The 15153-nt window shown below is 41.2% G+C and overlaps 1 protein-coding gene across 1 annotated transcript in view; it reads left to right on the top strand.

The window, feature by feature from the left end:
- Positions 1-2543: 2543 nt before the first annotated feature.
- UBE2D1 (ubiquitin conjugating enzyme E2 D1) overlaps positions 2544-15153 on the top strand; it is a gene marked incomplete at both ends in the record, with an annotated part of 33202 nt that continues 20592 nt past the window's right edge. Inside the window, one exon of the mRNA XM_080699141.1 lies at positions 2544-2567. Coding sequence (XP_080555267.1) covers positions 2544-2567 — 24 coding nt within the window. The remainder of the gene's footprint in view (positions 2568-15153) is intronic.

Here is a 15153-nt window from a genome sequence, read left to right on the forward strand (position 1 = left end):
GCATGGTGGAGCATGCCTGTAATTCCAGTCCTTGGGAGGCTGAAGCAGAACTCCAGGTTTGAGCCCAGCCTCAGCAAGACCCTCAGCAACCTAGGGAGAACCACTTTTACAGATAAAACATCTTTTTTAAGAGCTGAGATTGTAATGTTGGGTGTGGTGGCATATGCTTCTGGGAGGCTGAGAGAGGAGGATCATGGTTAGTGGACAGCCTCAACTACTTAGCGAAGCCCTTTGCAACTCAGTGAGACCCTGTTTCAAAATAAAGAATAAAAAATAGAGGAGTAGCTCGGGGTAGAATGCCCCTGGGTACCATCTCCAGTATCAAAAAAATCAACAACAACTGAGATTTTAACTTGGAGATGCATGCCCTGCCCCCAGGTTCAATTCCTACAACAAGAGGGAGGAGGAGGAGGGGGGGGGAGGAGGAAAGAAGGCTGCAGGCAGGCAGGCTGGCTGGCTTATTTTGGTTCAAGGATCTGGTCTAAGTTGGAATGGCCACATGTGGTGGTGTCCTTCTCCCTAGCAGTCCCAAGGCAGCACAGGGCATTGCAGCAAGAGACAGGAAGTACACATGTGTATCTATTCTGGTCGGTCCCTGTTATTATACAGCCACTAGTTTTCAGTCATAGGTGCTCCATCCTGATGATTTTAATCCTAATCACTTCCCAAAGGCCCCACCTCTAAACACCATAGTTGGATTAAGTTTCCATCTTCTTAAGTCTTCACAATGGGGATTAAATCTCAACATATGAACATTTGGTGACACTGTCAAACAATATCCGAAACAGAGCATGCCTTTAACAAATAGCTGCTCCTCCACGCGTGGCTTCTATTGTCTCACTTGTTTCTGTTTTCTCTCTCAACCTCTGGGGAACACATCTATTCTCTCATACGATTGCTTTCAAATCTGTAATTTTTAGTCCTATATCTCTACCTACAATCAGGGAAATTTCACTTAGATACAACACATTTGGTAACCTTAAATTGCACATGTCTTAAATTCTACAAAAGATTATCAGCGTTAGCTCCCATGATGCATCACATGTTTTTAAGCAGCAACAATATGGTCAGAGAGTCTTTTAGTAGCTTTAGGATATCCTGGAATAGGAAGAAATTGATGCCAGTGCCCTTGACTCTCATGTCTTTTGAGCAAAACTGTCCTATCCATAGGATATTTGAGTGTATATTTTTATTATCTAAAGAGTAATGGTCAGTTTTGCCACTGAATGACCCCCTGGTTGTTGTTGTTGTTGTTGTTGTTGTTGTTGTTTCCCTGAGTTGCCCAGCAGCAAGTTATCTGCAACTAGTGCCTTCTTGTGGTGGGAGCAGGTGAACAGAGCCTCACTTCTGATACAACATTCAAATGCTATCAGCATGGAGATGCAACTCTCCAATGCAGCTGGTGCCCAAGATCAGACTGTCGCCCACCACCTTCACTCACAAGGACATGCTCATTCCTGCCTTTAGAAAGGAAGAATGGAGGTAGTGTTTTCTTTATGGAGCACAAAAATAGTACTTCAAGCTAGTCCAAATACATCTCTTTGCAGATGACAAGACCTTGTTGGTCTTTTCCAAAAACCCCTTTGTCCAAAAGTACTCACAAATGTTCCACAGTTGGGGCTTGGAATATAGCTCATTGGTAGAGTCTGTGCTCAGCATGCAGGACACACACACACACACACACACACACACACACACACACACACACACACACACTTTCTTTCCCTAGCTGACTGGACCATTGATAACCACCTAGCCCCAAAGCAGTCAATCTATAGTTTGTTCACTAGCTGACAATTTATATCATGGAGTAAAAATGACGAGTTATATCAGTGGGACTCTCCCCTTTGGAGAGATAAAATAGGGAAGTACAAAAAGGGTCGGCCATTTAACAACAGAAGTTGCTGGGAGAGCATTACTAAGCAGAGTAAGGGCTGCACAGGCCACGCCATGTAGAAGGGACGCTAAGGAGAACTGGACAACGGAGTGTATGGCATGCAAGGTAAGGAACTCCTGAGGAAAGTGAGGCTTGGAACATAGCTCCGAGAAGGAGCCAACAAGAGGAGCAAGACACTGCACATCTGCACTGGACAGAGGAAGCACTTTTTCGCTCTGAAATCAGAACGAAGGCGGTTAAGGCGGTCAGTAAGGAGTCATGATCGTCCTGAACCTGCTTGCTGGGAGGGTGAGCAATCCGGGCAAATCATATGAGAAGAGACAGTGAAATCTGTGAAGGGAGACATAACAAGATCCGCTGTAGCATGTATTGGCTCAGGAGTGATCAACTCTGAACGCTTAGACATTCCTGTAAACGCGTCGGGAGCCCGGGCCTGCGGTGCAGCGGCGGCGTCCTGCAGGAGCTGGCGCGGGCGGCGCGGCGCGGGGACTACATTTCCCGGCGTGCGCCGCGGGCGGGCGGGGCGGTGGCTCCTTCCCAGAAGCAGCAGCGGAAACAAAAGAGCCGCCGCGTCCCCGCCGCGCACTCGCGCTCGGCGCTCGGGAGCAGCAGCAGCGGCGCCCGCGCTCGCCGCCCTCGCCGACCCATGGCGCTGAAGCGGATCCAGAAAGTAGGCACGGAGGGCCGGGGGGGCGCGGGCGCGGCAGGTGCGTGCGGAGCCGGGATGAGCGGGTCCTGCACGCCCAGACCGCCCGGGATCGCGCGGCGCGGGCGCGGATGGGCTTGCCCGCAGCCGGCTGCTTCGGAGCCTGCCCGGCTGCCTCCCCGCGCCGCGCTCCAGCCCGCCCGCCTTCGCCTTCCCCCGGCGTCCCGGGCCCCTCGGGGGCTGCGAGGCCGGGCCGAGCTCGCTCCCGCGCCGCCGGGGGCTGCGCTGAGCTCCGCGCTGGGCTCCGCGGCGGCCGGGATGGGCTGGGAAAGCCCTTGGAGCTGAGAAGCCGGGAGAAGGCTCTTGACCCTTCTATTTTGATGCCTCTGCCGCTGCCACTTCAGGTCACAGAGCCGTAGTGAAAACAGAGTTGCCGAGACACAAGATGACCTCCTGGCCGTGATTCACAATGAATCAAGCCAAACAGGTTTTTGTTTTCCTCGTGATAAACTTATATGTAAAGTTCGAGACATAATCAAAACAGCCGCATATTAAATTGTTTGGATGCTTTGACCCATGGGTAGAGAATGAGGAAGAGAGGTATATATTCATTGAACAAATCTTATTCATGCCAACTCAGGGTAAGGAGTTGTTTTTTTGCTGTTGTTGATCGCAAGCTGTTTTAGATATGAAATGGTTTACAAAATTGAGGTTTGACATTTCTTTTCCTTTATTTTTACTTCTTGTTGGACCATTGTTCTGCTCACTGTCCCAAGTTTTAGGTTTTACAGTTATAGTCCATGTCCGGAACGCTGAGTGTTTGGGAGTGGCTTTCAGCAAGTTAAGCCAACAATAGACAATGTATTTTGTCACTGGTTTCAGAAGAAATCGATGCCTACCCCAAAATTGTATCAACATTTTAAATTGTGAATCCATGCAACAATGGTTCTTTAGAACAGTGGTAGGCGTGTATGCTTTGACTCATCACTGGTGGTCCCTTTCCCTGCAGAGGATAGCAACTTTTAGACTCAGCCCAATTACTGTGGATCGGCAGTTCTTCTTTGTACTGTTAAGGGTCATCTCAGAATACAGTTAACTTTTCTTTTCTTTTCTCTTTCTTTTCTAGTTGTAAAAAATTTTCACATGACTTTGCATATAAGATAGTTTTTAGATACTGTGGAATTAATAAGAGAACTTTGGACACCATTTGGAAATACCATGCTTGGACTTTCTTGTCAACCACCATGCTGAGCCTTTGTATTTGACTTATAATATGGCATATGTCCACATCTTTTTTCATTGTTATAGGTTATTATAAGATTCCCAGTACAGAAATATCATTTACAGAATTGATGTCACACCTGTGACAGCTGGGTATTTGGAGAAGAAATTGGGCGGGGATCATATAACTTCACATCTGTTTATAGTTTGGTTTCTCTTTTCTGTTTTCAGGAAAATTGACTTACAAAAGTCACATTAATCAGACATTCAGATCATCCCCCAGACCTTAGGGGTGTGTGTAGTTTTTTTTTTTTTGTTTGTTTGTTTTTTTTTTTTTTTTTTTTTTTTGGTGGTACTGGGGTTCCTGGAAGCCCTTATACCTCCAGGCTACACTCCCAGACCTATTTTATATTTTTATTTAGAAACAGGGTCTCCTAAGCCAGTGCGCCTGGCTGGCTTTGAACTTGCGCGAATCTCCTGCCTCCCAAGCGCAGGGTTTACAAGTGCGCCACCACGCCCGGCCTTAGGGGTGTTTTATTTTGGTTGATTCTCTACTTTTTCTCCTTTGCCTACCTCCTCTATTAGAAGCCAACTACTCACCAAATATTCTCTCTGCCATATGAGCAATTTCAAAGCTCTCTTTGATATTTTCAGTTTACAAGTACTTATTTGAATCTTGTCTTGTATACAAATGAAGATATGTACTAACTTTTGGCCCATGTATTAAAGTAACACTATCAGATAACTTTGAGGTCCTTGGGTTGTAATTTTCCTGTTCCTAAAGTGGCAGGCCTTGGAGCTTAGGGAACCTCAGAGAAATCTGCAGTAGTATATAGTAGAGGTACCAGCAGGGGAAAGGCTTCTAGGACAGTGTATTGGAATCACTTATGAGACAGTTTTAAACTGTCCCCACTGCTTTAAATAGATAGTGAATTCCTCCTATGGGCTAAGGTGGAAAGAAGGTTGAAAAATCAAAGATGTTCAAAGAAGCAGCGTTTTGCACAAGGTTAATCTCATAGATGATTCGGCATATTTGAGAGTGAAGTTCACAATATCCTACTTGTTCATTATGCAAGGAATGAAGATGTTCAAATTAAGAAAGCACATGTATATAAATGCTTAAAATATATTTCTATACTAGAGTATACTAAGTGATTTAATGCTTTAATGTAGACTTACTGTGCCAGTTTTGCATTTAGTTCCTAAGTTTATATACCCATACCCTGTTTTAAGACACAGCGAAAGATATATTGCAGTTGTCTAAATCACTACAGGGAAAAAATTCGAACAAAATCTGAGGAAAGAAACCTAACAGTATACCAAAAAAAAAAAAAGTTTTTCAGCTGGGCATCTGTTATTTTCTAGAGTTAATGTTTAAATCAGTCTTTTTTTTTTTTTCTTTTTCTTTTTGTGGTACTGGGGATAGAACCCAGGGGCATTCTACCACTGAGCTACACTTCCAGCCCTGTTTTATTCTTTTATTTTGAAATAAGGTCTCAGTAAGTTGCTGAGGCTGGCTGTGAGCCTGTGATCCTCCTGTCTCAGCCTACCAAGTAGTGGGATTACCAGCGTGCACACCACAACCAGCTGCCCAGCTTAAGTGTTTCTTCTATCAATATTACTTTTAATCCTTGATACACTTTGTTTTGAAAATCATTATTGAAATTAAAAATGTCACATCACAATACTGAATGCTTTGAAAATTGGAAGAAAAAAGAAATAGTAATACAATCATAATCATCACTCTGGTTTTTTTTTAATCTAGATTTATCTTGATAAAGAATTTGAGGTAATGACTATCATACTAGCATGAAATGATATGATAGGCTTGTGCCTTCTTTGTCTCTTTTGAAAAGTGAAACAAAAGACTTTTGTTTTACAAATATTGCAGCACAGAATATTCCTTAGTGTATAGTACTGTCTCCAAAATGGAACACTGATTTTTTAAATAATCAGTTGAACCCAAAGTACATATGTAAACATATATTAAAGTACAATTTTATAAATGTTTTGAGCTGATGAGTATTTTTATTGGAGAATACTAAATAAACTATGTCTGTCTAGAAAATTGGTTACTTAAAAAATCCTTCTCTGTATTGAGGGAGTGGGGAGAGAGTGGGGTAGGAATTGGGCAAGGGTTAAATGAGTGATGTGTACATGTATGCCTCTACCATCTTGTACCCCATTAAGATGTATGACTACAGTGCACCAATAAAAATTTTTTTTAAATCCTCTGTTTTGATGGAGGATTAGCTAGGGAAAGAAGATCCATTTTTATTCTTGGCTCTGTGGCCTATTAGTGTCATAGCTTTTATTTTTTTGGGGGGGTAATCTCTTATTTTCTTGTTTTGGTATTCAGGATCAAACCCATGGCGGTGTGCTTATAAGGCAGGTGCTTTGCCACTGAGCTACATTCCAGCCTAGTGTGCTGTCTTCCGTTTTCTTATCCATTTAATGACGCTGCTAACAACAATGGGCATGTATCTAATTATTATTCAGTGCATGACACTATGTTAAGTACTTGACATGTATTAATTTTATTTAATCCTTAGTAGGCCCAAGAGGTAGAAACAGTATTATCCCTATTTTGCAGATGATGAAACTGAAGGAAAGGTATTGAGTAGTTTAGAGGCTCATGTGTCTAGAATGTAGCAATGCTGGAATTCTGAATCAGTTGGCTCCAGAGACTACCTCAGCACATAGCTTCTCCTGTTTACATGGTCTCCTGTCTTTTACTTATTGTACTTTACCTGGAAGATGTATAGAGGCCAACGAGTTTTTGAATATGTGTACATTGCAAACTGGAATGTTCAGTACAGATGTAAAACCTCAGCAGATTTAGCAGTACAGATGTAAAGTGACGTTATAATTAAGCTGTTGGCATATGTGATCATCTTCACTAAGGCATTGCTCTGCTGATATTGCAATGTCATCTGCTCCAAAGTAATGTAAATGAGTAAAATAACTTTTTTTGTCCCTGTACATTTTTGTCCAAGTGGATTTATAAAAGTTGGTTGTAATTCATAAATTTTCTGCCAGAAGTATCATTTCATTGCAGAATTTTCATTTGAGATAACTGTTTTGAAATTGATTTGTTTTGTTCCTATTGTGGCTTTGAAGAGTATCTATTTGGAAGATTATAAGGTTAAATCCAAGGCTCTAATCCTTTTAAGGAAGGATATAACTTAAAAAAGGAGGGGTGTAATATTTGTGCTTTTTTAGGTAAATGGCATGCCTTGAAATGAGAGCAAGGAAGTGTTGCTTCTCTAATAAGTCATCATATGAGTTTTCTGCTTCTAAATCTTTATAATTAACCTCAGTCTTTCTTTTGTGCACATTTATACTTTCTTCATCACAATAAAAGTGTAGAAAAGTGAGATAGCTTGTTATAGTTTAAAAGGGCTAGAGCCAGGCGTGGTGGTGCACACTTGTAGTTCCAGCATTCAGGAGGCTGAGACAGGAGGATCGCGGTTCGTGGACAGCCTCAGCTACTTAGTGAGGCCCTCTGCAACTCAGTGAGACCCTGTTTCAAAATAAAGAATAAAAAATTGGGCAAGGGGTATAGCTTGGAGGTCAAATGCCTCTGGGTTCCAGCCCCAGACCCGCAAAAAAAAAAAAAAAAAAAGGGCTGAGATTCCTTTATGGAAGTAAACAGCAAAGGATCAAATAAGACTGTTCTTATTTTAGGTGGCAAGGCGCATAAGAAAACCAAAAGGATGTATGTGGGATTGCCTCCAGTGAAGCAGAATAGGGTCCTTCCTCCTTTAGTTCCCTGATATGCAAATAGAAAACAATGAGCCCTTTATTTTCATTTAATGAATACTACTAATCAGAAGTGATACATTTAAGCCACACATGGTGGAACAAGCCTGTATTCCCAGTACTTGGAGGCTGAGACAGGAGAATCAATAGCCTCAGCAACTTAGCAAGACCCTGTTTCAAAATAAAAATTATAAGGACTATGGGTGTAGATCAGAGTTAAAATACCCCTGAGTTCAGTTTTCAGTACCTTCCCCCTCAAATACTTAGTTAAAAACAGTGCTAATGGCTGTTTTCTAATTTTTGTTATCTCCTCCCTCTCCCTTTTCTTTAAATAGTGGGTGAACTGATATATTAAAAACAGGCATGAAGATGCTTGTCCTCTCCTCTCATCCATGTGAATTGCAGGAATAAGTGGCATTAGAATGTATAATATGGTCCAGATTGCAATCAGAGGGTAGAAGGGTCCTCAGGCCACTTTGGAACACGTGCCCACAGCCAGGCCAAGGCAGGTTTTATTTCTGAACTCTCTTGGTCTGGACAGACTCTGAGAGGCTGAGGTTTTTATGCATTTAATTTGGTTCTGGAATGAATCTGTGAAGATCCAGTTTCACAGATTAGACAGCAATAAGGGCTGCCGTGTCCAGGCGTTGTCCTCAGTGTGGGGAAGAAGCTCCGATGGAGCAGCAGTCCAGGCTGCCCGCCCGCCCGCCCGCCAGCCTGCTGCTCTCTTGGGTTGGCCCTGTTTGTGTGGCTCATTTCCTTTAGTGACACCCATTGCTTATGTAGATTCCTAGGCTCTTTCAGATTTAAGGAAGCCTGCCCAGAGGAGGTGGTTCCTTCCCCTTTACTTCCTGCTTCGTGGTCTGCAGGTCCGCACTGTCTGTGAGCAGGGTTTGGGAGTATTGCAGTTAGACTGCTTTGGAGGGAACTGCGCATGTGTGTGTACTGTTACGATGTGAAATCTTTTTCATATATTGATGTAAGGAAAGTTTTGAAAATCACTGTTCCCTAATGTAAGACCCTTAGGTAAAATTAATGTTGCCAAAAATACATGCAGGTAAACCAATATGCATACACATGCTCACATACACATATATTGATACACACATAATATAACATATACATAATATAAAATGTTCTAGGCTTGGAAACATTTCCATTTGATACACTGTCAATATTCAGTCTTTTCTACTATAAATAGCAGCTTTTTTTTTTTTTTGTCATACTGGGGATTGAACTAGGTTGCTCTTGTATGATAGGAAAGTGCTCTACCACTGACCTACATCCCTGATCCTTTTTATTTTGTTTGAAGACAGGATCTCCTAAGCTGCCCAAGCTGACATTGAGCTTGCTACTCTTCTGTCTCCAACACTCAAGTTGCTGGGATTACAGGTGTACACCACAGTGCTTGGCTATAAGTAGCGTGTGTGTGTGTGTGTGTGTGTGTGTGTGTGTGTGTGTATTATATATCATATTAAAAACAGGCATGAAGATGCTTGTCCTCTCTCCTCTCATCCATGTGAAATGCAAGAATAAGTGACATTAGAATGTATAATATGGCCCAGATATATAGTGTGTGTGTTAGAGAAAAAGAGAGAGAAATACATACATACACACACACGTTGGGGATTGAACCCAGGGCCATTCTACCTCTAAGCTATACTCCTAACCTTATTTTGTTTTTTTATTTTGAAAGCAGGTTCACTAAATTGCTGAGGACCTTGCTAAGTTGATGAGGCTGGCTTCAAAGCTGCAGTCCTCTTGTTTCAGCTTCCCAAGTACTAGAATTACAGGTGCGTGCCACCACACCTGGCAAGTAGTAACATTTTATAGTTACTGATGGCCAACCACAGTATTTAAAAATAGCACTGGATGATACTAATATTTTTATGCAAACACATGTTTACTATCTGCCACTTGTAAAGATAGAGCTGTAAGATGTAATATTTAATAAATATTTGGTAGGTATCAGTGAGTAAATTCATGTTTTATATCTATTTTAAGAAATAGGCAGCTAGGCTTCCTCCCTCCTACCTCCCTTTCTTTTCCTGAAATACCATCTTTCTTGGTTACTATGTATTAAGTAGTAAGCTTTGATAATTAACATTCAGACTGCTTCATGTAGCATATTCCATTATATGTCAAAATTCTATCCGACATTTTTTTAAGTTATATGCAAATTTCTGTCATGTTTTTCTTGCCTCCCAGAATGTCCCTGAACACAACCATTGTCAGAGCTTTTGAAGTAGTGTTCACTCTTTATAAGATGTAAAACTTCTAGGGAGGATAAAAATAATTCCTTTTCATTTCTTCAGTCCTCTCTCCTGTTTTTTTATAACATGGTTACAAGTGTGCAAATGGCCTTAGTTCCATACTCAAGCATTGTTGAGGACCATGTGCTCTAGTTGTCACAGTCTTGAGGTGAGTACTGAATTGGGGTAGGAAGAGTGCTGAAGTGGATGTCAGAGGTCTGAACCTTTGTCTTATCTTTACCTTTGTGTCCTTGAATCATAGACTTTATTGTCTTCATCTGGAAATTTCATGAGTTGAACTTTATAGTTTCTATGTGCCCTTCTGTGGATGTTTGTTGTACATGTTCATTCATAGTCTCATTCTTTTTGTCTGCCTCTCTTTTCCCTCCCTCCCTCCCTCCTTCCCTCCCTCCCTTCTTCCCTTCCTCCTCCTTCTTCTTCCTCCTCCTCCTCCTTCTTCCCTCCTCTCTCTCTCCTCCCTCCCCCTCTCCCTCCCCCCCCCCTCTCTGTTGGGGATTGAACCCAGGGCCTTGTGATGCTAGCCAACTGTTCTACTGCTGAGTAATCTTATCAGCCCCCTCTCTATTATTCTAGGCAAACATAAATAATGTTTTCTGTTTTCTTTTGCTTAGCAAACAGCAAAACTGGTCACAAAAATAAATGTTGAGATTTGGCACTGTGCTCTGCAGCTATATGAGACTTCATTCAAATAAGATTGTATATGAGATGTCAGAAGTAAAAACCAGCATCACCAGGCGTGGTGGCGCACGCTTGTAATCCCCGTGCTTGGGAGGCGGAGACAGGAGGATCGCGCAGGTTCGAAGCCAGCCATGCTGGTTTAAGAGACCCTGTTTCCAAAAATTAAAAAGTATAAAATAGGACTGGGAGTGTAGTCCGAAGGTAGAAGGGCTTCCCAGAACCTCGGTACCACCCAAAAAAAACAAAACAAAATTAGCATCTTAATGTATATAATATAGCATTAATAAGTCTTATTCATTGATTAAAAGCAATGATTAGTGATGCAAATAAGATGTGTTTTTATTAGGTACTAGTAACACAACATGCTTTCTTAATTCCATTTTGTTTCCATCTGGTGTCCTTTTATCCACATATTTTGACAACTGCCTTATATAGCTGCATCATATGTAATAGATTTTTAAAGTTAAAGTTAATTCATTTACAGAGTATCATTTGATATGATAAATAAATGAATACCTCTGATTTACAAAATGTGGTAAGAAGATATAGAAAATCAAGGTATGACCATTATCTAAGAAATTTTAAAATAATAAGGATAAGAGAAGCACTTAAAGAAGTAGATGGACTTAGGAAAATACCATAGAGAAAGTACAACGTATTTGTGCAGGAAAGAAGTCAGAGTTGGGACAGACCAAGTTGATTTGCAGGAACTCTTCTGTGGAGAAGTTGGAGTTGGGTATAGGCTTGGAAGAATAGATGGAATTTTGAAGATTTAAAAGGAAGCCAGATTTGTAGAGAACAAAAGACTCTAGAAATTGCATGGTTTGGGAAGGAACAGATAATCTTGTTTGGGGAAACATTTAGGAAAGAGCAAACCATAATATTTCATACTTTGGAGGATCTTGAAAGCTGTGCTGGGAAATGTATACTTACTGCAAAAGCTTTTGAACAGGGAAGTAACCTTTATTTGGGGGGGGGGTACTGGGGATTAAATATAGGCCTATTCTACCTTCAAGCTATACCCTCGGCCCTTTTTATTTTTTTAGTTTTGAAACAAGGTCTTGCTAAGTTGCTGAGGCTGGCCTCAAACTCACAATCCCCCTGTGTCAGCCTCCCGGGTCCTGGGATTGCGGGTGTGCGCCACTGTGCCTGGCTGTAAGTAACCATCATAATCACAGTGTTAGATACGCAGCTCTGCCCTCATAGACCTCAGGACTAGGTGTGCATTCTCATCCTTATAAAACTCAAGATCCTTTACTGTTTGTAATTATAGTTTTGATAAATGACATGGAAAGGGCAGCACCGAGCACTCTGAGGGCCAAGGGAAGCCTTCTGAAGGAAAGATGTTTAAATAAGACATGAAGCTGGACCTATGGCACAGGCCTGTAATCTCAGCTATTCAGAAGTCTAAGGCAGATGAATCACAGTTTCGAGGCCAGCCTAGGTAACTTGGCATGCCCGGATCCTGTCCTTTTAATAAAGGGATGAGGAGCTGGGAGTGGTGGTGCACACTTGTCATCCCAGTACTTGGGAGACTGAGACAGGAGGATTGCAGGTTTGAGGACAGCCTCAGCTACTTAGTGAGGCCCTCCACAACTTAGATCCTGTTTCAAAATAAAAGAACAAAATATAGGACTAGAAATGTAGCTTGAAGGTAGAATGCCCCTGGGTTCCATCCCCAGTATCGAAAAAAATAAAAATAAAAAAGGCTGAGGATATAGCTCAGTGGTATAGCACTTGCCTATCATGTGTGAGGTAATGGGTTCAATTCCCAGTACTGGGAAGAAAAAAAAAAAAAAAAGATAAAAGTGAGATAGGTAAAAGGGGTGGAGAAGTGATTAAGAATCATGTTTCTAAAAAAGCCATGTTGAAAGCTAGAGGCAAGAGAGCCACAAAATAAAAGGGGATGAGGGAGGAACATGATTTCAAATGGGAGGCTAGAGAGGAGTCAAATCCTAGAGGGTCTCAAGCTTCTGTAAATCTTTAAGGAGAATGGAAAACACTGAAAAGGTTTGGCATGGTAGTCTAAGATGATTTGGCCAGCAGTGTATAGGTGGGGAAATAATAGGCCAAGAGGTCAATAAAGATGAAGCTTTTATTCAAGTTAGACCCAAAGAGAGTCTGAGCCAGAGTTAGAGCAGGACTTGAAAAGGGGGCATGTAAAAATATTATGGGGTGTTTGTTAACCTGGCTCTTTTGAGATGATCTGACTCATTGATGCCTGCCCCCCTTGGCTCCTCAAGTTGAGTTGCAAGGATTCATTGGTCTCTTTGGCCTCCCCCTTCCATCTAAAATATTTTAATAGGGTCTGCCTGGCTTCTTATCCTGAATGTCTCTGCTGTGGCTCTTAAACTCTTCTGACCTTTGGACCTCAGCTGTCTTCTATGGAGCCGCCTTTTAGGACCCTTCCTAGGGGCAGGGGCAGAACAGAAGGAGAATCTGAACAATTTGGCACTGATTAATGTAAGAGGGTGGAAGGATGGGATGGGATAGGAAGGGAAAATGAATCAGATTATGATTCTAAGCTTTAGAGTTTGGTTTCCTGGAATGAATAAATGCATTCTTACTATGACTTTATAAAGTAAATTCAAATAAAAGCATTTATTTGGCTTCCTTGAATTTGTCCAAAATAGATTTGTATTTATGTAACTCTTCTGGTGGAAATATTATGTATTTAGGGAAGTGATTGATAGTCTTTTATTTAGAAGGAAACTATTTGAAACTAGAAGCAAGGTAGCACGTTGGGAATTCAGCCCCTCCACCGGAGGCCTCCAGGAAAGTGGCTGCAGGTATTGCACATTGGGTAGATAATGTCCCCGATCCTGACCTCAACTTTTATTCTAAATTGTACTTTATAGCTCAGATGCTGTCTCAATCTGATGTACAAAGGCAACAGGGCTGTTACTTCCTTCATCTTCCCTTTTTTTTTCTTCTTTTTTGGTGGAATTTGGCCACATTATTTTTTAAATAAGCAGTCTTTGCCAGAGTTACTTGATTCAAAGAAACAGCAAAGCCACCAGGACCAGTTTGTTGAAGTGAGTTTGGATCCTATGACTTAATTATTTGGGTGTCGTCAGTATTTTGAAGCTTTCTAGGAGGAATCTATATGATTTAATTCAAGGGCTTAAAGAGGTCTGTGTTCCAAGACATTTCAGAGGATCATTTGACATCACTCTATTGAGGTAGTTCTAGTAAACTGGATCGGCTCTGATGATATCAGAGCCTGAACTGTAAGCCCGTGAAATGTTTACTTACAAACCACATATAGCTCATATATACCTTTAGAGATTACATCAGAAATGCAGTCTAAAAAGAACCTCTGTCTTGTTTTAGGAGTTCTGAGGTAAAGATGACTATGTCATATTAATTAATTGATGATAGAACCCAGATTTTTTTTAAATAATGCTTTCAGATGCTTTGGGGTGAGTAATTAAAATTATGGACCATAAATCATTCATTATGTATGGGCTATGTGATGTCCTTTACACATGCCAAATGGTATGTATATATTAAATCTATTACAGATTTTTAGATCATTGAAGCTAGAAAACTACAAAATTTTCAGTCTGGTTAACCTGACCTTTTTTTTTTTTTTTTTTTTGGTGATACTGAGGTTCTTGGAAACCCTTCTACCTCTGGGCTACACTCCCAGACCTATTTTTATATTTTTATTTGGAAACAGGGTCTCTTAAGCCAGCGTGGCTGACTTCGAACCTGCGCAATCCTCTTGTCTCCACCTTCCAAGCGCAGGGATTACAAGCGTGCGCCACCATACCTGGCTTCAACCTGACTTTTTAGGAACTCCATTACTTAGTGTTATGTTACGTGTTATATCAAATAAAGTGGCTTTCACTTGCTAGCATCCATTCTCCACTGTTTCAGTTGGACCGTTATCTGAGAACCAAGAGATTTACACAGGCCTTTCTTCTTACACTCTTGTCATTGTTTTCTCTTGTTTACTTTCTTTAAATTAGGCTGCCTCATCTACTTTTAGGTCTTAAGCCCCATTGAGCGAGGGACTATGTTGAGGTCGTTTTTATGGAGAACTCATCATATTGTGGAGGTTAAAAACATGCCATCTGTGTCCGTTTAAATTCATTTTAGAGTCTTTCAGTACTTTTGTGTCTAGTTAGTTAAAGAAATCTGAACTGGAATAGAAGTCCTCAGCCATGTAAAGCTGTATAAATCCATTAAGTACCCATTTTTGTGGCCTGGTTTTTTTTAAATGGTTCTAATCATGATATAAGGACTCTGTAATACAGCACTCATTAACACTTTCTATTTTTATTTTGAAATTTAGATGCCCCTGGCTAGTTTTTTTATTTGCGCGTTAATCATATTGGGTTAGAAAATTGCTTCATTGACACGGGCTACTTTTGTCTGGGAAATATTTTTACCAGTTTGATGGTATTTAGTGTTTGACCTTAGAACATCTGCTCATCAAGGACCACATTCAAAGTGTGAAAAGCAAGCCAAGTAGGCAACAATATTTTCAATACATATATCTGACAAAATACACATCTAGAATATGTAATAACTTTCTACAGATCATTTTTTTTTTTGTGGCACATACCTGTAACCCCGGTAACTTGAGAGACTGAGGATTGCAGGTTTGAAGGTAGCCCCAGCAACTTAGTGAGACCCTGTTTCAAATTTTTAGAAAATAGGGCTGGGGA

This window comes from Muscardinus avellanarius (assembly GCF_963383645.1).
Source record: "Muscardinus avellanarius genome assembly, chromosome: 7".
Lineage (NCBI taxonomy): Eukaryota > Metazoa > Chordata > Mammalia > Rodentia > Gliridae > Muscardinus > Muscardinus avellanarius.